The sequence below is a fragment of the Rutilus rutilus genome (genome assembly GCF_951802725.1).
Source record: "Rutilus rutilus genome assembly, chromosome: 25".
Lineage (NCBI taxonomy): Eukaryota > Metazoa > Chordata > Actinopteri > Cypriniformes > Leuciscidae > Rutilus > Rutilus rutilus.
Genome location: NC_140229.1, coordinates 804,827 through 830,579, shown reverse-complemented (window position 1 = coordinate 830,579; position 25,753 = coordinate 804,827). Strand labels below are relative to the sequence as shown.

General features: G+C 41.8%; 2 protein-coding genes across 7 annotated transcripts in view; both read left to right on the top strand.

The window, feature by feature from the left end:
• Window positions 1-6,738, top strand: part of LOC311285487 (cell adhesion molecule CEACAM5-like) — a gene marked incomplete at its 5' end in the record, with an annotated part of 114,891 nt that extends 108,153 nt beyond the window's left edge. Inside the window, 5 exons of the mRNA XM_084401135.1 lie at window positions 3,426-3,909; window positions 4,025-4,070; window positions 6,043-6,129; window positions 6,217-6,276; window positions 6,489-6,738. Coding sequence (XP_084257261.1) covers window positions 3,426-3,709 — 284 coding nt within the window. The 3' untranslated portion in view covers window positions 3,710-3,909; window positions 4,025-4,070; window positions 6,043-6,129; window positions 6,217-6,276; window positions 6,489-6,738. The remainder of the gene's footprint in view (window positions 1-3,425; window positions 3,910-4,024; window positions 4,071-6,042; window positions 6,130-6,216; window positions 6,277-6,488) is intronic.
• An 823-nt stretch (window positions 6,739-7,561) lies between these two features.
• On the top strand, window positions 7,562-21,587 carry dact3a (dishevelled-binding antagonist of beta-catenin 3a). Of its 6 annotated transcripts, none has more exons than XM_084400709.1 (6): window positions 7,562-7,991; window positions 14,137-14,242; window positions 17,112-17,183; window positions 19,245-20,118; window positions 21,133-21,222; window positions 21,399-21,587. In XM_084400709.1, the coding sequence occupies exons 1-6, from the start codon at window positions 7,809-7,811 to the stop codon at window positions 21,418-21,420; spliced, it is 1,347 nt and encodes a 448-aa protein (XP_084256835.1). In that variant the 5' UTR covers window positions 7,562-7,808; the 3' UTR covers window positions 21,421-21,587. The 6 variants fall into 6 exon arrangements, 3 of the variants coding, with proteins under 3 accessions (XP_084256835.1, XP_084256836.1, XP_084256837.1); XR_014626317.1 differs by having other exon boundaries at window positions 7,618-7,991; window positions 19,242-20,152; window positions 21,133-21,227; XM_084400710.1 differs by having other exon boundaries at window positions 7,639-7,991; window positions 19,242-20,118; window positions 21,133-21,227.
• The last annotated feature ends 4,166 nt before the right edge of the window (window positions 21,588-25,753 follow it).

The following is a 25,753-nucleotide window of genomic DNA, read 5'->3' as shown; positions in this document are numbered from 1 at the left end:
GAGGAGAGAGAAGCATGAAGAGGAAGTTAGCTAGAGGAGAGATGTCCTAGACAACGACAACAACTAATGTTAAAAATGTACATTCTTGAGAATTTTGATATGGCCGACACACGACCAAAGAGGCGACGTTCCGATGAACAAATAACAAAGAAGAGGGAAAAGGAGAAGGAACAAGCGAAGTACTGAATTTACATCGGAAAAGCGTTCAAAAGGGGGCGAGAACTCCGCCGGCAGAAGGGCATCCGATCCGACATTCAGTTGACTCTGTTTTTGCCGGAAAGGTGTGTAAATCCAGTTTGGTTTTTCTAAATGGTTCACGACTGTTTCAGGAAGCACGGGAGGGAGGGGGAGGGGACGGGATGAGGAGGAGGGAGGGGGAGGGGACGGGATGAGGAGGAGGGAGGGTCGAGCTAGCCTCCGTTTTGTTTGACAATACTTTGAACGTCCACAAGAAGTGACGTCACCCAGCATCGCTTAGAGCAGCTTTAATATTTGGGCTTTTCTAACAAACTCTGGAAATGTGCAACAGTGGATAAAATGAAAGCTTTGATGAACACCTCAGTCTATTAAAGTCTCCAGTGATGATTATTTGTAGAGCAACTTCTGTGTACGTGTGTTTAGACAAGGTCAATCATGTTGGTTTAATCCGTTTGACTAAAATAACATTTTACGGAGCCCCTAAAGTCACATGGTGGTGGAAATTATATTTCTATGCTTTTGCTTTTTCTCTCAAATCCTTTGCATTCCATTGAATTGGCTCTATCACTCTCTCTCCTCTCCACCTATAGCTGGTGTGTGGTGAGCGCACTGGCGCCGTTGTACTGTGGCTGCCGTCGCATCATCCAAGTGGATGCTACACACTGGTGGTGGTTGAGGAGAGATTCCCTGATATGATTGTAAAGCGCTTTGGGTGTACAGTAGTACATATGAAAGCGCTATATAAATGCCTCATTCTATTCTATTCTATTACCCAGCATGCAACTTTTGCGAGCACTGAAATATAATTTCTCCCCCATCTCATACTTTTGAATCTCCATGTCCTTTTAGGGGTTTTATATTAAGCAATATTAGCTAACAATTCATTTTGATCGATGACGTACATTGAGACACATTGGGCTGTGTGTGTGTTCTTCATTACGGGCTGGCGCTTATGTGTGTGTGAACTGATTCTGGATGAGGTCATTTCCTGTCCCTCCCACCACTTCCTGTCGCTATTCTTTTCGCCAATAAACTGAAGGCAAAAATTCTCTCAAGGATGTTAAAATATAACTTGTCTGTCCGTGGTCAAAGAAATGAGAATTAGATCAGTATAACGCCTGAGAGACTCGCCAGAACACGGTAAGAGTTACGCTGGTTACTGAGTGAATATAGTCAGTCTATAGTCTATTACTGTTGTAGAAACCACTCACATAATCAAAAGGAAATATTCTCAATGAAAACTTGTTCATGGAAATGTTTTTAAAGCTAAAGATTGTTTTTATAATGCTCACTGTGTGTGTGATCCTGTGTTGTTGTTCTTGTAGTGATGTCACTGATGATGGCTCCTCCTCTTCCTCTGGTGTTTCTGCTCATGATTCACGGTGAGTCGCTCATGCTGGAGAAGATTTTATTGTTCTTTAGTCACTTTTCAAAGTCTTTCTTTCAAATCATGAGTGCGGACCCCCTGTTAAAACCCCGTTCACAAACACATTTCTGTGAAAGAAAAATCATCCAAATAAAGTAAAGAAATAAAGCCAGTCAGAGCTAAAATTAAAAAGAATAATAACTTTAGATGAATGTTTAAATTCTTCTGATTATAATTAATGTACAATATAAATATGTGCATCAATAATGATTATATTAATGTTTTTAATGTGTTTAATGTGTAAAAAAAAAAGAATGTGATGAACACGAGGGGTCAGTAATTATGAAACAATTGTTTTTGTGTGAACTATCCCTTTAATGTGTGTTTCAGGAGTTTGTAGCCAGTGGGGTGATGTTAATGATTGGGGTGTGATTTACAGTCCTTCACACATCTGTGCACTAAAGGACTCATCAGTGATTATGAGATGCACTTATACATACCCTAGAGGACAACAGATCAAGAAAGTGTTCTGGACCAAAACACCGGTAATAGATTATGAAGAGTTTCCAGATCTGTCTGATGACCCTGAATACAGTCATAGGCTTCAGTATCTGGGAGATGAACAGAAGAACTGCACCGTCAGACTGAGTCATGTGACACTGAAGGATTCACACATGTACTATTTCAGATTCATCACTGATAAACCTGGTGGAAGATGGATTGGTTATCCAGGAGTGACTCTTACTGTCACAGGTGACTCTGATGAGTTTCATCTCTTCTTCTGCATTATGTTGAGTAATAATCAGTGTATGACAGCAGCACTAGATATAATGTGTGTGTTGTGTTCAGATCTTCAGGTGGAGTCTCCTGAGAGAGTGACAGAGGGAGATCCAGTCAATCTGAGATGTAAAAGCAGCTGCGCTCCGACTGACAGACACACATTCATCTGGTACAGAAACTCACAGATGATATTAACTGATCTCAGTAACACACTCCTCCTCAACCCAGTGAGAAGAGAGGACTCAGGCAGATACAGCTGTGCTGTAGACGGACACACTCTCATCTCTCCTGCTGTTCAGCTCAATGTCATGTGTGAGTGTCTATTTTATTTAGTGTATAATCACATTATACAGTTCAGACTCAGAGGGGGTGCTAAGAACATTTTTAAATGCATCAATAACTTCAACACCCTGCATTTATTGCATTTTATGTATTTTCCATTAAACCATAAAGCTATACATTTAAAATGTTACACTGTAAATTAGTTATTAGGCAGATGTTATCAATCTCTCTGAACATCTTTGTTATTTCCTCATCAGTGCTTTGAATCAATAACGGTTTATTGAAACCTGCAGACTGACAATCCCGTAGACATATGCATCTATGTATTGATTATGTCTATGGAACAGATAATGAGGACTTTAAAACTGCAGTGAGCTCAATGAAGGAACGAGTTTGTGCTTTTAAAACTGTGAACAAAATAGAAAAGAGCGCTGGTGTCAAGATGAGAAAACTGGAAAAACAGACGAGGCATCAAGATGTGTGTGTAATGCATTATGTTTAGATAACAAACCTTTTTTTTATTTTTAACAACCTATATTTCATCACCACTTCACTAGGGTGAAGAATTTATATTAAGTGCAAGAATTTTATATTAAAATCTTTATTATTTGACATTTATAATACGAGTGAATCTTCACAAATATCAGGGGCTTGAGCCACAAAAGTAGCTACTCACCAATTGCAGATTACAAGAGGACAATCTGTCCTTATCTTCTGAGCTATTCTGAGACGGGTATGAAGTCTGTGGTCTGAAGTCTGAAGATTAAAAATAAAATTTCATAATATATTTCTCCTGTAGATCCTCCAGGGAATCCTGTAATCTCCATCAGTCCATCTGCTGTAATAGTGGAGGGATATTCAGTGACTCTGAAGTGCAGCAGTGACTCAAACCCTCCTGCAGAAATCAGCTGGATTAAAGGAGGAACGCTTGTAGGATCTGGAAGAATCTTCAGCATCTCAAAGATCAGCTCTGATGACAGTGGAGAATACAAGTGCAAGTCCAGCAATGAACATGGAGAGAAATACTCTGACGCTGTGACTTTAAACGTCACGTGTGAGTTCATGATGGTTCAGAAACTGTGACATTAAATCCTCTAAACATTGACTGTGATTTCTGCTTTAGACCCACCACAGAATGTCTTAGTGTCATTCTTAGTTTGTAGATTTAATTATGATCTTCTCCCTCTTTCAGATCATAGTAATGTTGGTTTGCTCGTCTGGGTAGTGATCGCAGTGGCATGTGCAATATTCACTATCATGATCACCATCATACTATATGCAATGTAAATAAAAATGTATCAACAAAGAGTAATATAATTTGCTTTTAAACTAATGCAAAAGTACATTTGAATATTGCTCAAAACAATTAAATGACTTGTTTCCGTTTCTTTTTAACAGTCGGAAGAAAAGGATAAACTGTAGATCTGCAGTACACGAGTATGAGGTGAGATGGCCAAAGAACCACAGAATGATACTAATAAATCAATTACAGCTTCTTTGTACATGTAGAACACATATATTGTCACGTACTGCTCTGAGACACGAAGCTTGAGGATCCAAATGCAGTTTATTTGAACAGAGGGTAATCCAAAGACAATCCAGAAAACAGGCAAGAGGCCAAAAAAGACCAGGTAATCAGTCCAAACAATAACAGGGTCGCAGGGGTCACAGGGTAACAGGGACACAGGGTCGCAGGGGTCACAGGGTCACAGGGGTTACAGGATAACAGGGACACAGGGTCGCAGGGTCACAGGGGTAACAGGGTCGCAGGGGTCACAGGGTCACAGGGGTTACAGGATAACAGGGACACAGGGTCGCAGGGTCACAGGGGTAACAGGGTCGCAGGGGTCACAGGGTAACAGGGTCACAGGGGTCACAGGATAACAGGGACACAGGGTCACAGGGGTCACAGGGTCGCAGGGTAACAGGGTCGCAAGGGTCGCAGGGATCACAGGGTAACAGGGTCACAGGGGACACAGGGTCGCAGGGGTCACAGGGTAACAGGGACACAGGGTCACAGGGGTCACAGGGGACACAGGGTCGCAGGGTCACAGCGTCACTGGGGTCACAGGGGTCACAGGATAACAGGGACACAGGGTTGCAGGGTCACAGGGGTAACAGGGTCACAGGGTCGCAGGGGTCACAGGGTCGCAGGGTAACAGGGTCGCAAGGGTCGCAGGGATCACAGGGTAACAGGGTCACAGGGGACACAGGGTCGCAGGGGTCACAGGGTAACAGGGTCACAGGGACACAGGGTCACAGGGACACAGGGTCGCAGGGTCACAGCGTCACTGGGGTCACAGGGGTCACAGGATAACAGGGACACAGGGTTGCAGGGTCACAGGGGTAACAGGGTCACAGGGACACAGGGTCGCAGGGGTCACAGGGTCGCAGGGTAACAGGGTCGCAAGGGTCGCAGGGATCACAGGGTAACAGGGTCACAGGGGACACAGGGTCGCAGGGGTCACAGGGTAACAGGGTCACAGGGACACAGGGTCACAGGGACACAGGGTCGCAGGGTCACAGCGTCACTGGGGTCACAGGGGTCACAGGATAACAGGGACACAGGGTTGCAGGGTCACAGGGGTAACAGGGTCACAGGGACACAGGGTCGCAGGGGTCACAGGGTCACAGGGTAACAGGGTCACAGGGGACACAGGGTCGCAGGGATCACAGGGTAACAGGGTCACAGGGACACAGGGTCGCAGGGGTCACAGGGTCGCAGGGTAACGGTCACAGCGTCACTGGGGTCACAGGGGTCACAGGATAACAGGGACACAGGGTTGCAGGGTCACAGGGGTAACAGGGTCACAGGGACACAGGGTCGCAGGGGTCACAGGGTCACAGGGTAACAGGGTCACAGGGGACACAGGGTCGCAGGGATCACAGGGTAACAGGGTCACAGGGGACACAGGGTCGCAGGGGTCACAGGGTAACAGGGACACAGGGTCACAGGGGACACAGGCAAAAAGGAAAATCCAAGGACAGGCAGAGATCAAAACCAAGAACATGGGAATAACAGACAAACGCTCAGAATTGCAGTACAAACACTAAACAAGACTTTTCAGAGAATGAATGTGAAAACCAGGCTATTATAGGGTGAGTAAACAAGGTAATGAGACACAGGTGAAAGTGATAATGGATGATAGTCTGAACTGAGGATTATGGGGAATAGAGTCTGTGGATGTGTGGTGATTGTCTGGGTTGGTTGATGGTAATCCCAGGCACTCTCACTGGTTATCGTTACATATATATATATACTCAAGATTGTACATGGTTTGATGAGAAGAGACTGTGGAGTGATTACACTTTTGATTGTCATGGTAACAATTTATAATTTTTAACATTCATTCCCCCCCCCCCCTTTTTTTTCCCAAAATTTTAAATGGTGAATCCTTCTCTCTGTTTCCCTGTAGAACGATCCCAGACCTGATCCCAGTGAAGGCACATATGCTGCTCTTGACCTCAAGTCCAGATCATCTGACGTCTACGACACACTCACAGTAAGAGAAATATCAAAAACTACATGTGCAAAAGAGTTTGTGCATTCAAAAGTCAGATAATAAATAATCAATGTGTTTTTGCCATAGACTGTCCATCCCAGACCTGCTATTCCCCAGTCAGGCTCTTCTGAATATAAGAATCTGTCAGTAAGTTTCTCAAGTCTTCTCAATTTCATCAGCAAATAAAAAAATGTCCTCAGTAGTCAATCAACTAGTCAATAGATACTAAACAGTCTTTTCTGTCTGTTACAAGATGGATTATATGAGTCGTTTCATTGACAGAAATATATATATTTTTTCTGAGATTATTTGTACCATTTATAGTGTTGATTTATGTAAATGTCTTATTTCTGTTGTAGCCACAGCAAGACGCCACAGTAAGATGAAGCACAAGCTAAACTTGAACTTTTGTCTCCTATCGCTGGACACATCCACCTCACAACTACCAATGAAAAATGAAACGCATTGTAAGAGTTTCCATTTTGCAGAAAGTAATGGATTATATTCATATGACATGAATAAACAGTCAATGTGTAATTAATAAATGAGTTTAGAGTTGTTTTTGTAATAATTTATACATTTTATCTGTGTATTAAAGGATCCACGTGACAGATTTTTCTCTTTATTCCTTTTCAAATAAAACATTAAATGAGAAAAATTATTCTACATTCTCTGAGATCACGCTGGTTTTATGTAAGTGTATATTTCTGTAATGATCATGTGATTCAGATAGGTGGCGCTATGACACCATAAACCACCAGCGTACTTCAGTCACATAACATTACATTTCTTCATGAATTAGATATAATTCATTAAGTGTGTTTTTAATCCGCTGTTTTTATTCATTTATTTGATATTATACTTGTCATATTTTAAACGTTCATACCATTCAGTAAAAGCAAAGGAAATGAAAATGTAAAATAATTATCTAAATATAAAGAAACTGATTTTTATCCACATGTCATTTTAATATCAGTATCTGGCCTCTATTAGTATTCTCATTCCTAACCAGAATAAATATATAAATATAAACTTAATTTAATTTAATATAGGAAAATAAATAAAGAAATAAATGACTTGACAAAACAAATATAATTCATTTTTAATTAAATATATTCACGGTTTTATTTTGTGTATTACTATTCCTTTATTTAGTAGCTATTTTCTGTGTTTATTCTTCATTTATTTAAACTTTTATTTGCTCGTTCGTTTATTTTTTCATGTATTTTCATATTTATGCGTTCATTTATTTTTATATTTATGTATTTATTCCCACATGTATTTATTTACTATCGCATTTAGTCTATATATTTATTTATAAATGTATTAATTTTATATGTTTTATAAAGGTGGATACGTTTATTTATTTTTAACGGCTCTGGGTCCTCAAGAGGGCGGGGCTATTAAAAATATCAATTTGCGGAGAAAGTCTGCAGCCAATGAAAAGCGGAAGGTCAGAATATGCTAATGAGCTCTTGACAGCTGTGAGACTGGAAAGTCTGGAATCCTGCAGCCCGTGAGGAGGAGAGGAACCGTTAACTCTCTCAAGTCTCAAACTGACAGGATTTCATCATGGATACCACATTTACTTCATTAAAAACGGCTGTCGGTGTAGTGTAACATTAAGTGTGCGGTTTCCCTCCTCTTTAGATGTGTTTGCGGTGAAGGAGTCGTTAATAATGTTCCGTTTGTTCTCGTCGGAGCGCGGGAGACAGAAGCAGCGGCTCGAGCTCAGTCTGGCGGGAATCTGCGAGCTCGAGCTGCTCAAGCGCAGGCACGAGGCGTTGGTCATCAGCGCGCTCGCGCTACACGCACCCGAGCCGGAACCGAACCAGAACCCGAACCCGAGGTGCCCGCCGCCGGTAAGCCTTCTTCACGGATATCTTTATGCACTTTAGAAACACTGGAGAAGGAGTTTGTTAAATACGCGACGGAGATGTTTTAGGCTTCATAACGTATTAATCCTCTCGAAAACTTAAAGAAAACACGTTTTGTTTTTATAGTTGTGTGGTGTTCTCCTACACTGAAAAAAAGTCCTTTCACTCATAAATTCCACACATAATTTGAAGTATAAAGACTTAAGCTGAATAGTAATTTCCTCTAAACTTAACTCTCTAATAAAAATGCTGTTTTTCCCCCTCAGACTAAAGTTTGAAGAATATCATGAGCAGAACATAAGAATAATGTTCATATTGTTGAGCCACAGAAAGTGTTTGGTTGAATCTTTCACAGGTCCTGCTCTTCAATAATCATTAAAATAAGGTTATATTTGTTAGCATTAGTTTACTACATTAGTTCAAAATACTTCTGAAGCATTTATTAATCTTAGTTACTGCTATTTTTAAGATGTACTAATCCATTATTAAAATGAAAAGTCGCGTCTGTTTATGTGATTTGATGGGTTCTGGATCTGAAGACAACACACACACACACACACACACACAGAGGCTAATTAAGGGCAATTAAATAATATTAACATATACAACTTTTGATTTAAATAATGTATTCCTTAATATCGTACTGAAACTAAGATTAATAAGTGCTTGGAAGTATTTATCATTGATAACTAATGTTAAATGGAAGCTACAGTGTAATTAATCTGAATTAAACTTACTTGTACATGTGTTACGTGTTACCATTTCATATGGATGACAACTATATAGTCATATTGATCAGTCTTTTAACTCGGCAATAAAGCTGATACAGGAATGAAATATGATGAAAAACTCAAATAAATGTCCTGATCTTTGAAAGAGAAATCTCTGGGAACAGGTGACGTTTACAGTAGAAGTATTAAATCATTAATTAATGATCACAATGTTGAGAACAGTTATTTCAGACAGTAAAGCAGCATTAAGACAGACTGAATCAGTTAATATATTAACATCTAACTGAATTGATCTGAATTATGACTCTTTTGTCTTCTGTGAAATGATCTGTACTGTTAAAGCGCTGTAGAAATAAAGCTGTTATAACAAGATAAAACACAGATCACAGGCAGAGGAGAAGCTCAGCGAGCTCCTCAGCAATTTAACCTTTTCTTCTCATCAATTATTCACACACACACACACACACACACACACACTCGTTTGAACGCTGCAATTATTCCTTCACTTCTGAATCTGCAGGAGAAACACGAGCCGTTAATTACAGCAGAACTGGCCAATCAGAGCGCAGGACCACCAGCACTACACACACACACACAGACCACCAGCACTACACACACACACACTTGTGTTTATACAACACACACAGATGAAATGAGGGCAAGTGTTTCCGGCTGTTGTCTTGTGTCAGATTGCTGTCAGCGCTGATGCCAGGAATAAACACTGAGTATGTGCATGATTGAGTGATTGTTTGTTTGTGTGTGTGTGTGTGTGTGTGTGTGTGTGTCTCTTGTCAACCTTCAGTGTGATTTAGGCTTGCTACAATAGTCTGTGTTCGTCGGTGTTCAGACGCAAAGCGTTAGTTCAAAGCGTTAAAAATATTTAACGCAGTCTCTGTTGTGTTCCGTCACCGTTGCCTAGCGCTGTATGATCATGCTCTTATTAATGCAAATGCTTTTAAACCATTCAAGCGTGTCAAGACAAAAGATGTGACACACACACACACACACACACACACGCGTGCGTCAGTATCAAGTTCTCAGAACACGCAAATGATGCTAAAATATCCGTTTTGTCGAGTGTCCTCATAAGAGCAGTCTTAAATGAGTTAAATAAAGTCTTAAATGATCGTAAAGATTTGTGAATCCACTGACGTTAATCTTCTAACTCTCCTGACTGCTTTGTCAGACAAAAATGGCGGATTATGATTGGTCAGATCGCCTGTCAATCAAACCCCCTGCGAAGGGTGAATTGACGCTGATTTAAAAGTGAAAGTAAAACGCACACGGTCGCACCAGCTTTTGATAAGCGATGTTTTTTTTTATGTTTTATATCACGACTCGATTAACCGGTGGGAGAATGTTATCACCGTCACATCTCTAGTGTGATCGTGTCCTTGTGTAAATCAGTCAATATGAATAATTGACAGTGAAATGCTTTTGTCAGATTGGTTGGATCTCATGCGGCCGCTGTTTCCATGACGATGAGTCGCTTCATCAGGTTAAGCTAACAGCCTTAGCATGATCTTATTTGGGGGCCCAGGAGACATTAGTAAACACACACACACACACATACTGCTGACATCTGACCTGCTAACACTTCCCCCAAAACACACACACACACACAGTCGTCAGCTGTCGGACACACACACACACTTCTGTACTGATTAGATCTGCTGAGGTGGTTTTCATTAATCAGAGTCTGAAACTAAACTAGTCTTGAAATACTAGAGATCATGTTCAGGGTGGGTCGGTTTAGTTGTACGAAAAATTGTGATATTCCTGAAAAAATTATGTTTTAATGAACAGTAGGGCTGGGTATCGATTCAGATGTTACAATTCGATTCGGTTTCGATTCTCGATTCGATTTTTCGATTTCGATTCTAAATTAGATTTCGATTCAACGATTGAAAATTGGACAAGTCAGAACAGTCGCATGTCTTGATCAAACAGGTTAACAATCCTCACATAAACCCATATAAAAACATTGCATATAATTTTTATCTGTGCCCTTCCTGTCTAACAGCTAGGCCATATACAGAAATTGAATAAAGTTATCAAACAGTCTGCGCTGCATTAATTATAAATTATATATAGACTAATCAAAGTTACAAAAGTTCTTTAGTCAAGAGCAGTGAGTGTTTTTCTCTGTTCCCTTTGTTCTTTGATTAACTTTAACGACAGAGATAATTAGTGGCTACTGTGTACTGTCCCTTTAAGAGCAGCCGCTGCTGACGCGGATCTCACACGCGCCTCATTCTCTCACGAGTCACAACTCTTCACGTTCATCATAAGACTGCTCTTATGTTATGAAGATACTCTAAATAGATAACTCTATTCTGGGCTGTCTTGTGCGCACGCACGATATCATCACAAGTTTTTCTGTGTCAAAGTCACGACATTCACAGGCAGCTAGCTCTTTTTGTCTTGTCGCGCATGAATGGTTTAAAAGCATTTGCATGAATAAGAGCGGGATCATGTAACACTAGCCAAAGGATGACAAAAAATTAACAGATGCTGCGTTAATTGCGTTAAAAGCCCAAATTTGTTTATTTCATATAAAATCGCAGCATTTTGCGTCATATTTTTGTATCATAATTGCGTATAGGCTTGACATCGCGATTGCGATATGATTAAACGTGCAGCACTAATTGAGGTTATTTTATGATTTAGATAAAACTAACATAAAATCTCACAGCATTAGCTATAAAACTGAGTTTGCAAGCCTATGAACAGTGGAGGGAAACTAATACTTGGGTAATAGATAAATAAAGAATTCTTGTAAAGAATAAAGAAATTCTTGGCGTTTGAGAATCGATTTTGAATCGACCACATTTTAAAAAACGATTAATCGGAAAATCGATTTTTTTTTGCCCAGCCCTAATGAACAGTATTATTATTATTACATTATTATTACATTCTACTGTACAGTAATATATTTCTGTCCTAATTTCTTCAAGTTAAACTGAACTTATTTTGGCTCCGACATCATAGATGTAGACGTTCACGTTAGGGCTGCAACGATTCATCGAGTTACTCGATTTACTCGATTACAAAAATTCCTCGAGGCAAAAACTCTGCCTCGAAGCCTCGTTAAATTCCAATGACGCGCACTATACGCGCAGGGATCTGATTTCACACGGACCGTTGTTCAGTGTTCAGGAAGCACAATAGCGCGTGATACATTTTGAATTTAGTTGGCGCGATGGCGGAGAGTAAAGATGTCCATAAAGTTTGGGATCACTTCCTTCCAGCGTCGCTGAAACAAGGTAACGATTCTGTCCCCCGCATTTTTTTTAACCTTTTTAACATATTTGCAATAAAACATTCCCCTTTTTAAAGCTACACTTATTTTTTTATAAATTGTATACATTGTGTACCTGTTTGGCTTGATATTTTATATTCATTTAATTTATTTTTGTTCTCCGGTGGGTAATTTGCAGAAGGTGCAATCCTTTTTTTGTAATGTTGTATTAAGAAGACAAAACTAAGGCCAAATGGCCTTTACTATTTAAGTTTGTATTCATAGTTTTACATGTTATAGGCCTACATGTTTTACAGTATAAAGTTGACTTATCTACTGTTATATAATTGTTGGCACTGGCACTTATAAACACTAAATGGGTAAAAAGTACAATAAATAGGCTTAGTTTTGGAGCCAAATGTTGGAGTTGGAATAAATAGCTCTGTTTTTTTTTGTTTTTTTTGTTTTTTGAGAAATAAAAGCCAAATGCTTGATCATTTTACAGCCACATAATTTTCGTTATGCATTATTTGTTTTGGTTGTTTAAAAACACACAAATTTTTTTATCCGATTACTCGATTAATCGATCGATAAAGTGCTAGATTAATCGATTACAAAAAGAATCGATAGCTGCAGCCCTAGTTCACGTTTAATTACACGCAGGACATTACGTTCCTCGTTCCCAGAAACCCACTCTGCATCCGCACTCATCTGAGTTTAATAAACCTGCTCATTTCACAGTGTGTGTGTTAGCGAGCAAGTGAGTGTGTGTGTTTGTGTGAGCAAGTGAGTGAGTGTGTGTGTGAGTGACTGAGTGAGTGAGCGAGTGTGTGTGTGTGTGAGTGACTGAGTGAGCGAGTGTGTGTGTGTGTGAGTGACTGAGTGAGCAAGTGTGTGTGTGTGTGTGTGAGCGAGCGAGCAAGTGAGTGTGTGTGAGCGAGCGAGTGAGTGTGTGTGTAAGTGAATGAGTGTGTGTGTGTGAGCGAGCGAGTGAGTGTGAGTGTGTGAGTGAGTGTGTGTGTGTGTGTGTGTGTGTGTGTGTGTGTGTGTGTGTGTGAGCGAGCGAGCAAGTGAGTGTGTGTGAGCGAGCAAGTGAGTGTGTGTGAGCGAGCGAGTGAGTGTGTGTGTGAGCGAGCGAGTGAGTGTGTGTGAGTGTGTGTGTGTGTGTGTGTGTGTGTGTGAGCGAGTGAGTATGTGTGTGAGCGAGTGAGTGAGTGTGAGTGAGTGTGTGTGTTTGAGCGAGCAAGTGAGCGAGTGTGTGTGTGAGCGAGCAAGTGAGTGTGTGTGAGCGAGCGAGTGAGTGTGTGTAAGTGAATGAGTGTGTGTGTGTGTGTGTGTGAGCGAGCGAGTGAGTGTGTGTGAGTGAGTGTGTGTGTGTGTGAGCGAGCAAGTGAGTGTGTGTGAGCGAGCGAGTGAGTGTGTGTGAGCGAGCGAGTGAGTGTGTGTGTAAGTGATTGAGTGTGTGTGTGAGCGAGCGAGCGAGTGAGTGTGTGTGAGTGAGTGAGTGAGTGTGTGTGTGTGTGTGTGTGAGCGAGTGAGTATGTGTGTGAGCGAGCAAGTGAGCGAGTGTGAGTGAGTGTGTGTGTTTGAGCGAGCAAGTGAGCGAGTGTGTGTGTGAGCGAGCAAGCGAGTGAGAGTGTGTGTGTGCGAGCGAGTGAGTGTGTGTGTGTGTGTGTGTGTGAGTGAGTGAGCAAGTGAGTGAGTGTGTGTGTGTAATCTCAGGGACTGTTTATGTGCTTTATTTACATGCTGTTCTGATTGGCTGTGGGTTTCAAATATTTGTCTCTGGAATCTTATCGCATCTGGTCAGGAGGACATGGTGTCATAGTTTGCGTTCTCAAGCACCAAACACTGTTGTCGTGCAAATGAACGTCCAGAACACATGGGAAAATGTGTGTCGTGTTAGCGGCCCCTAAGTTAATAACTAATGATCTTTACAACGGAAGTGAATCAATCAAAACTAACTTTAGCTGGACAATAACTTTATTCTAGAGCTGCTGTAAAGCCTAAACAATCTCTGTTTTAATCTGCTGCTTTGAAACTCTATATTGTTAAAGCGCTGTATAAATGAAGGACACTTGACTTGTTGGTGTTTAGGAGGCCGGCTCATCATGTGTGTGTGCTGATTGTCCTGAAATTGTGTGTGTGTGTGTTTCAGGAGGGCGTGTGGAGTTTGATGAAGCTCCTGCAGCATCAGGTCGGAGAGCTAAAGATGGACGCCGTCGAGACTCTCACTGAAGCGTCACACACTCGACCCGGCTCAGGTACCAAACACACCACATCATCACGGCTCAAGAACCACATCATCACATGTCGTTCACTGATGCTTACATTTACATTTATGCATTCGGCAGACGCTTTTACCCAAAGCGACTTACATTGCATGTCAAGGTACACATTTACGTTTTTATCAGTTCTTGTTTTCCCTGGGAATCGAATGACCTTGGTGTTGCGAGCACCAGTGCTCTACTGTCTGAGCTCCAGGAAAGCCTACTGATGCTTGATTGTGATTGGCCACTGGGGTCATTCTGTGGTGATGGAGCGCAACAGTCAAAATCCCATTCATCTTCTCCGCTAAACTACTGTGATCGACGAGGTTGACGGTGGGAATGGAATATGAACGGCTCAATATCAGTTTTTTATGTCCGATTCTAATGATACTTGATACTGATTCCAGTTACCAGTTGCACAGACACAGCTGATTAGTTAAAGGGTTAGTTCACCCAAAAATGAAAATTCTGTCAGTAATTACTCGCCCTCATGTTGTTCCAACCCCGTAAGACTTTCGTTCATCTTCGGAACACAAATTAAGATTTTTTTGATGAAATCTGAGAGCTGGCTCACTCCTCCATAGGCTTATGGACACTATAACTTGCTGGCCCAGAAAATGTATTAAAGACATCGTTAATATAGTCCAAGTGACTCCAGTGGCTCAATCTTAAGTTTATAAAGCGACGAGAATACTTTTTGTGCGCAAAAACAAACAAAAATAACGACTTTATTCCACTATTCATTTCATTCTCTCTCTGTGCCTCGAGTTAGTTTACGTAGTGTTTTTGCGCAGCGCGTCTGTGTTGCACGTCACCCCGTAGGCTCACTATTGGGCGATGCTGGTCATTGTCAGCATTTTTTTTTTATTTGTCTTATTTTTAAGAAATTATCTTATTTAATCAATTTATTCCGTTATATTTTAGTCATGCTTGATGAAGGTTAAACCGATAATCAGTTTATTTTTCTCAAACTTGTAATGATTTGTTGTCATGTCATCAGAATCATTGCAGTTTCACCTATAAGCTCAAGTCAAGACACTGTCGACCCGTACGCATTCACTCATCTAGCTTCATGATTAATAATATTATCATATAAATTAACAAGAGATCTATTGGGCGAAGTCCTCCACCGCGCCGCTGAAAAGGCCAGCCTGGGATATAGAGTCGAGGAGACGGGATCGCTCGGACTCTCTCACATCGGCCAGGTTGAGCCATAGGTGTCTCTCCTGGACCACGGCTGTGGACATCACCTGACCCAGGGAGCGTGCGGTCACCTCCGCCGCCCGGAGAGCGAGGTCAGTGGCGAGCTCATCGAAGAGCCCTGGGTCAGCTCTACCCCGGTGCATGTCCGTGAGCATCCTGGCCTGGCAGACCTGAAGGATGGCCATGGCCTGGGAGTGAGGCGGAGGCTTGCCCCGCAGCTCTGTATGATCTCGCCACCAGGGTAAACCTACTGGCCCTGGAGGGGTGCTTAGGATCACCAGGCCATGTCGAAGCACTCTGAGGACACAGTTGCATCGCAACAGAGCGTTCAACAGGGGGAATCCCAGCGTACCCTTTAGCCACGGCCCCGTCAAGGGTGGAGAAGGTGGAGGAGGGCGCCGAACGATCACAGGAAGACAACGGGGACTTATTCGTTACATTTATATAGCGCTTTTCAAGGTACTCAAAGCACTTTACATGGAAGGGGTGATCTCCTCAACCACCACCAATGTGCAGCATCACCGGGATGATGCGACGGCAGCCATATTGCACCAGAACGCCCACCACACACCAGCTTACTGGTGGAGAGGAGACAGTGCTGAAGCCAATCAGTGTATGGGGATGATTAGGAGGCCATGATGGACAGAGGCCAAGGGGCAGATTTGCTGACCAGGCCCAACCCAGCTTAGCATCAGTGGGTGACCAGTCTGGGGCTACAGGGTGGTGTGGCTACTGGTACTTCCAGGATCTCGTGACCTCCTCATGCACCTCTGGGAAGAAAGGAACTGGGGTGGAGCGCTGACTGTCCCCAAGAACCAATCATCCAACCGCGAGCGCTCAGGACAGGGCGGAGGGTTACACTCTAGTCCGATGCTCGCGGCGGCCCGGGAAAGCATGGCTGTCAATTCCGGGTCGGACTCGGGCAATGCTGGCACAGCCGAATCTTCATCCTCGGAAGACTCCAGCCATCTCATCATCTGGAGCCCCGAATGAGACACAGGGAACGTCCGTAGACAGCCCCGCGATCGCACTCGGAAGACTCACGGGTTGCGGGGCGCAGGAGGGGTGTGGCCTGAGGAGGGCGCAGGAGGGGGGTGTGGCCCGAGGGGTGTGTGGCCTGAGGAAGCATCAGCGGGGCGTTGTTCCTCACCGTAACCCTCAGCTCACCCTGGCCACCGGCCGAAGCATCACCGCTCGTTTGGTAGTACTCGAAGGTGATAGGCTTGCTAAGCGAAACCCCGTAACTCGGAGTGACTGAACGAAAGGGAACAAATATTAACCAATAAAATACAGTGAAATAAAGCTGTCGAATGTCTTTAAAAGTCAAGGAACATGAAACATATTTATTTATGCCCATGTCTCTCGACAGACTCTTTTCACACAGAACGAAATCATTTATACTCTAATCAATATTTCACATTCATTCATTCATTTGTTTATTTGGTAAATATATCTCTAATAAGCGGGATTATGTACCGTCGTTATGCAGGATAATCCCCTCAGGGTGATCAAAGAGAGCATCACCTGAGTCTTGATCATCAGAGTTTATTCTTCCGTAATAATGTCTGACTGTATATTATCTCGTATACTCAGGGGTTTTCTCTGTAACGTGTGTGTGTGTGTGTGTGTGTGTGTGTGTGTGTGTGTGTGTATATATCAGGCTCCTCTGAACACACTGAGGGTCCTTGTCCTCTCGGCCCCGTCCGGCTCTCTGAGAGACACGAGTCTGTTGGTAAGTGGACCACCCAAATATACTCATACACTCGTCAAACACACACACACATGTCTGTCTGCCAGCTCTGCACACACACACACACACACACACACACACACACTCACTCACTCACTCACTCACTCACACATACATACACATGTACACACACTCACTCACTCACTCACTCACACATACATACACATGTACACACACTCACTCACTCACTCACTCACTCACACATACATACACATGTACACACACTCACTCACTCACTCACTCACTCACTCACACATACATACACATGTACACACACTCACTCACTCACTCACTCACTCACACATACATACACATGTACACACACTCACTCACTCACTCACTCACTCACACATACATACACATGTACACACACTCACTCACTCACTCACTCACTCACACATACATACACATGTACACACACTCACTCACTCACTCACACATACATACACATGTACACACACTCACTCACTCACTCACTCACTCACACATACATACACATGTACACACACTCACTCACTCACTCACTCACACATACATACACATGTACACACACTCACTCACTCACTCACTCACTCACACATACATACACATGTACACACACTCACTCACTCACTCACACATACATACACATGTACACACACTCACTCACTCACTCACTCACTCACACATACATACACATGTACACACACTCACTCACTCACACACACACGCACACATGTTATAGAGATCCAGTTCACTCAGTGTGAAGAAAATATTTTCTTCCTCAGTGTCTCTGTCTTGTTTTCCAGTACAAATAGCTTAAAATTCTTAAATCAAGACACATTTACTGGAGAAGCAATAGATAGAAGATATGAAGTCTTGTATCTCACCTTAAATACATACAGTTAAGGTTCTTGCACACTGAGTCCGAAATGAAATGAAATGAAATGAAATGAAAAATAAATACAGCCTCACGTTGTGCCAGTCGCTCACACACACTGCCTCCGGAACTTTCCTCTGTCATAAAAAAATTCGGATCAGGTTTGATTTTCTGCGTTTTCCGCATCCGTAGCAACACGTGTTCATTATGATTGCGAGATGAAATTTCGGACTCGGTGTGTGAGGACCTTTAGTCTTAATCAACTTTTTAAAACATTCCAGAATGTAAACTGGGGGGTTTTTTGGCAGTGAACTGGTTAAAGCAGAGACTGGAGAAAACACACTCAGAGTCATGAGATCTTTAAGCTTCTGTGTGAATATACACACCTGTGACACTGAGGAGAAGAAAGACCCGCTCTGTTAGAGTACACACACACACACACACACACACACATATATACACACACACACACACAGTCAAACTCTCTCTCACTCTCACACAGACACACTCACTCACACTCACACACACACACACAGACACATATATATATACACACACAGACACACAGTCAAACTCTCTCTCGCTCTCTCTCACTCACACACACACACACACACACACACACACACACACATAGACAAACACAGACACACTCATACACACACTCCCACATTTTTTTTAATTATTATTATGTAAAGCACTTTCCATTAGTGTGTGAGATGTGCTTCATAAAGTGTTTGACAGTAGCTGTGATTCATTCAGTGTGAGGATGTCGTGTTGGTTAGTTGTTTCCAGTATTATAAAGATTCTCCCTCCCAGCATGCAGTTCTGCGTTTAAAAGACGTCTAATGGCATCCAAAAGCAGCCAGACGTGTAGACTAGAACAAGGCCACTAAACCATCATCAGAGAATAGACTATCATCAGTTAGAGAACATGTCAAAGAAATGAAACCACACACCTTGTGATCACTGATGACTGACATGATGGAATATCATAAACCTCAAGTTATTTTGGCAAAAATGACATGTGACCAAATTCAAGGTTATTTTGGATGGAAGTGTGTGACTCACAGCCGGACTATATCGGGTCTATAGTTAATCTAGATGGTGAAATGATGACTATTGTGTGCTGGGCTGTCATTGTGTCGGTCTGTAGGTGATGTGTGTGTTTCCCTCTTTCCCAGCAGCCTCTCCTGCGCTGGAGGGCGTGAGTGAAGACGAGCCGTGGGTCTGGCCCGATGAGGAGCCCAGCGCTGAGGACTACAGACAGGCTCAGCGTGTGGAGACATACATCATCGGGCTAATCCAGCGCCGCTCGCCTCACGCTAGACCCAGCAAACCTCCGCGCACTAGCATGGGTCCCGAGACCAGAGTGATCCGGCAGAGTAGCATCAGCCGGGCCGGGATTCGCTCTACTTCTCTGGATTTTCCCAGCAGCAGCGAAGCAGAATCCCCACAGCATGTCTACACACACACACACTCCTCCGACGAGCTGGTGAACGCTCAGTACATCCCAGCGCAGCCGTGTCGCGCTCTAGCGCACAAACCCGAGAGGAAGCCGAAGAAGTGCCGTTTCACGGAGGACAAGATCGCGCCGAAGAAACCCGGAAGAAAAACCTGCCGCGCGCAATCCGAGAACAACCTGGAGCGCAAATACAACACGGCGGAGAGGAACGTCACGGCTAAAACACGCCGCGGATCCACTCACGCTCACCGGCGCTGGCGCTCCACGCTAGAACTGAGTCAGGACGAAGCCGAGCAGCCAATCAGACGGTCCCGTAAGCCTCGCGTGTACCGAGTCGAGTCCGAGTCGAGTCTGAGCGAGGCCGAGTCGCGCGGGTCCAGCTCGCGGTCCAGCGACTCTGACGGGAGCAGCGGATTGGTCTGGCCACAGCAGCTGGCTCCGCCCACTCAGCCTGGAAACAGCAGCGGATTGGTCTGGCCACAGCAACTGGCTCCGCCCACTCTGCTGGCTCCGCCCACTCAGCCTGGAAACGCCCTGCAGCCCAAAGCCTTCGTAAAGATCAAGGCGTCGCACGCGCTCAAGAAGAAGATCCTGAGGTTCAGAACTGGGTCCCTTAAAGTCATGACCACCGTATGAGACACACACACACACACACACACACGTTTACTTAGCTATCTAAATGGGGACTCTCCATAGACGTCATGGTTTTATGCTGTCCAAACTGCTTATTCTGTCTCCTTACACTAACCCAACCCCTAAACCTTCCCATCACACACACACACACACACACACACACAGGTTTGTTTAGCTATACTTGTGAGGACCTCCATAGACGTAATGGTTTTTATACCGTCCAAACTGTATATTCTGTCCCCTTATACTAACCCGACCCCTATTTTTGTCATTTTTTTCTTTTTCTTTTCTTGAATCCATACATTTACTGGAGAAGCAACATGTAACAAATGTATGTTTCAGGATAAAGCCCTTTAGATGCATCAAGGAGGTCCTAATACACAAAAATAGATAACACAAGACAAAACAATCACAACAATAATCACCTCATTCAAAACAACAAACTCACCACCAGGGCTGTGCGATAGAGCTAAACAATGATCACGATATCATGTTTCATATCGTTCGGTATCGATAATTATTGGCATTTTTTATGACTTTTTTTTTTTTAAAGACAAGTAGAAAAGTTAGAATTTAAACCACTGATTTATTTATTTATCTCTTCGTTCAGGTTTCGCAGGTTTCGTTCCGCTTTCAGTACGTTTGCCATTTGTAAACAATATTGTACCGTCAATAAATACCAATACCGTTTTATCGCCCAGCCCTACACACCACTACTAAACCTACCCATCACACACACACACACACACACTAACCTGACTCCTAAACCTACCCATCACACACACACTAACCTGACTCCTAAACCTACCCATCACACACACACACACACACACACACACTAACCTGACTCCTAAACCTACCCATCACACACACACACACACACACACACTAACCTGACTCCTAAACCTACCCATCACACAACTTTCTGCATTTTTACTTTAAAAAAAAAAACTTTAATTACTTTATTTTTATGCCAGATTTGCAAACGAGGACGTCCCTAAAGGAGGTTTCTGGAGATTTTGTCAGGTTTTGGTCACTTCTGGGTACAAATTTGTCCCCAAAATATAGTTAAGTAGGTACACACACACACATATATATATACACACACACACGCACATATACATATATATATATATATATATATATATATATATATATATATATATATATATATACAAACACACACACTCACTCACACACTTCTTATTCCTGTTGAATATCCTGTGTGTTTTGGCCAATTCAGTTCCAGTTCCAGTGGATCATGAGAACAGGAGCGTGTCGTTGGGGCCGGCCGCTTCCCCCTTCACTCTGGGAAAGAGACACTTCACCGTGTGTTTGAGTTAGAGGACGATAGACTCACACAGACCGAGTGACACTCGACCCGCCGTTACCACACTCATGGCTTGAGACAAAAAAAAAAAAAAGACAAAAAGTCTACACTGACCAATACTTTAAAATAGCACAGATACAACACGCGTAAACACCCATCACGACGCCGATGATGATGTCACACATGTAAATGTCTGTAAATGTTCCCTGTATTTATGAATGTAACCTGTAAATAAAGACCTCTACGTAACGATATGCTCTCGATCTGTTAAGCGACATCCTTTCTTACGTATTGTGAATGATAATAAATGTAGGGCGGAGCTTGACTCTATGCAGTGCGATGTGGGCGTGGCTCTCACAAGTCTATGCAAATGAGCGTGAGTTTCCAGGGGCGGAGTTTAAACGCACCACATGATTCCTGAATCCTGCGTACGTCACCAGTTATGACATTTTAATTAAACATTACAAGGTCAAAACAATTAAACATGCGCAGATTAATTGTTCATAACAAGATCTATAATATGCTTTTCGAAAAAAAATTATTTTTAATTTTTTTATAATTTAATAATTTAATGTCACTTTAAAGAGCAAATTGTATATTGTGTAGTAACTCTTTACAGTAAGTTTATTTGGTTACACTTTATTTTAAGGTATCATTGTTACAGTGTAATTATATATTTAAGTGCTGAGTAATATTAAAGGATTAGGGTTTGTTGAGGGTTGCATGTTATGCATAATTTACTGTTATTACTACGGTAAGTACATGTAACAAGGACACTGTAAAATAAAGTGTTACCGTTTATTTTAGTTGATGATAAGAGTTTATATTTTCATGTAAAGATGAACGAAGTAGTTTTGCTGATGGATCTCTGCGAAGGGAAATTATTATTTTTTATTAAAAATTATTTCTTTATTAAAATCTTGTTTATTTTAATAAAGTTAACGCACTGTGAACAAACAATGAACATCTGTATTAGTTAACAGAGATGAACAAATACTGTAGCATATTGCTCATGGTTAGTTCATGTTAGTACTGTAATGTAAAGTGTTACCGCTGCAAATTCTCTCAAAAAACGTTCAAATGTGAGTTTACATTTATGTATATAAAATTTGCCAAGAAAATAATTGAAGTGTATCAGAAAGCAAGCTTAGTTCTTATTGGGGTCAAAATCAAAGTATCCAAAAGTAATGTCCTTCATGATTCCTGAGTTCTGCTGATGCATGATGGGATATCTCTGCTCTTGTGTGTTTATTTGTAGAGATTGTGAAAGTGTGAGTGTGTGTCGCGTCGAACACTTCATCTCTCGGAGACGCTGGATAACGAGCTCCAGCTGGAGCACAAACACAGGCCCATTGACGGACCGGGCTGGAGGATTCTGGGAGTTTGCATAGTTTGAGTCACATGACTGTTCTCTCTCACTGATAGACTGTCTCGGAGAACAGGGAACGCCTCAGAACAAACATTCCTCCAGTAACGTTTACAGAAAATCATCTAGTCTTTATTAATGTTCTTATTAATGGCTTTAGTTGAATGTTCATCTGATGTTTTATTAAATGTTACTTGTATCCGAACGTTTCCCATAATGTTTGAGGAATGATACAATGGAATGTTCCCTTAATGTCCATATAACTATGAAAAAAGCATTCAGAAATAATGTTTTCATAACTTAATGGGAACGTCAGACTTTTTTATTTATTTGGGATTAGTTTTTCTGGTCACACTTTACGATAAGGTTCATTAGTTAACATTAGTGTATTTACTAGCATGAACTAATAATGAGCAATACATTTGTTACAGTATTTATTAATGTTTGTTAATGTTAGTTAATAATAATACAGCTGATCATTGTTTGCTCATGTTAGTTCACAGTGCAGTAACTAATGTTAAGATTTTAATAATGTATTAGTAAATGTGGAAATTAACATTAACAAAGATTAAGTGCAGTTCATTATGAGTTCATGCTAACTGATGTAGTTTACTAATGTTAACTAACGACCCTTATTGTAAAGTGTTACTGTGTTTTTAAATGTTACTTGTTTCGTTCAGAAGAAACATCCCATAATGCTTGAGGAATTTCCCTAACGTTCACATAAAGCAGTCAGAAATATTGTTTTCATAACTTAACGAGATTTTTAGTTGATTAGTTTTTTTTTATAGATTTTATATAAATATTTATTTTGTTCCGTTTTCATTTATCGTTCAAGTTTTTGTAGTTTTGTGTTTTTGTTTGGTCATTTTTATTCGTTTTTTATTATTTTTTTTTTACATTTACTGGAGAAACAACATGCCTGAAGACATCAAGTCTTTAATGTGTTAAACTAATATCTGCCTCTGGAGCCAGAAACATAAACTTCATTCAAAGGGAAATCATTGCTTAACTAATTAGAAAAACGAATTAGACATTAGTTCTTGTTTTAATGCACAAACTCACTTCATTTTGATGCATTTTTCAGAAACCAACACTTTAATATCTTCAGTCATTTTGCTTCTTCTCCAGTAAATGTGTCTTGATTTAAGAATCTTTAGATATTTGTGCTGGAAAACGAGACAGAAACACTGAGGAAGAGCATAACCAGCATAAACCAGTCAGAACCAGTACTGTGAGTTTGTGCAGGATCATGTCGGTGGAGAGAGAGATGAAGAGGAACGGAGAGCAGCGAGTTTGGACTCAACTCTGTGTGTGTGTGTGTGTGTGTGTGTGTGTGTGTGTGTGTGTGTGTGTCCATCTGGAGGTGGTTACAGAGGCACGTTCCTTCAGGGCCAAGAACCTGGAGTATTTCCGGTGAGAGCGAGAGGAAGACGAGGGAATTAAAGGAGAAAGAGTGTATTAACCACATCTGGACTCCATTACAGGAGACGTGATCTCACAGATGAACACACACACACACACACACTCCAGATCTGATGAAGGACCTGTGCCTGGACACACACACACACACACAGATCTGCAGCTCCGAGTTATTTCTGCTCACGGCGCTGATGAGATTCTCCAGACCTCCAGAAGAACAGCCTCCGTCTGATAGGGTACACACACACACACACACACACACACACACACTGTGCTCTTGGTCGAGTTAGACAGGCACATACCACAATCTGGGATCTTGGCCAGAGAAGGAGAGACAGAATCACATGCTCATACTCTCACTGTTCCTGTGTGCTGAACTCTACATGTGTTCACTGTAACAGAAACATGATTTATGAATGTTTTGCTAGCATTCCCATTCAGTTATGAAAACATTATTTCTCCAAACGTTCAAAATGTGCAGTTAAAAAAAAAAAAAGGTTCTTGTTTATGTGAAATCTAAGGGAACATTTCATTCTAAATTAACTGGTTTCATTCAAGTCCACAATATGATTTAATATCGCTGAATTTACCTTAATATGTTAAACCAAACAAATCAGCTCTAATAATTGGTGACTGTCACTCACTCTTTAACCCCGCCCTCACTGTGGAAAGGGGAGGGGCCTGTTGATGATTGACAGTTTGACTTGACTCTGCCAGTATCACAACTACGTTTTCTTCCACAAGCAAACAGAGTTTACAGAATTATTCCTCTCTGATGAATAATTAGATCACTTAAATATATAAAAATCCAGCTTTTAATGTTGTTTATGTGTCTATGTGGTGTTTTTAATCTGCTTTAAGACAAAGCATGTGTAAGTTCATAAGTCGACACCATTGCTGAGTATTTCCTCCTTAAAACTGCAGTGAACCAAAGACAGTCTCAAAAACACGCTTTGAAATCGCTGGTGTTTCTGACGTCACAAACTACCTTGTAACCAATCAGATCAACGTGTGATCGTCAACCAGTGGATCTCTGAGCTGAGTGAGTGAGTGGAGGCGGGGCTCATTTGCATATTCATATAACCGTGCATACTAAATGAGGCGAGGGTGTCGAGTTACATTCAGGATATTTTAAGGAAAAAACACTTCAATATGTAATTTTGCAATCAAAGATGAGTTTTTGACTACAGGGGGATTTTAAATGATATATAATGATGTTTCTAAACAAGATGATTGTTCCCATGCAGAGATTTCTCGACTTTCATCAGCCATGTTGAATTTATGTAGTCATATATTATAATATGAATATAAGAAACAGTAGAGATGGGATTATGGGTGGTTTGGATGCGAATGGTTGAGTCTGGCGAGGCTCTCTGGATCCGGCAGGAATGTGAGCCGTGGAAACACAGGAGTCAGGAGATGTTTAGTCTACAGCAGCGAGCGCTGATCTCTCCGTCCCGCACACACACTGTGTTTACTT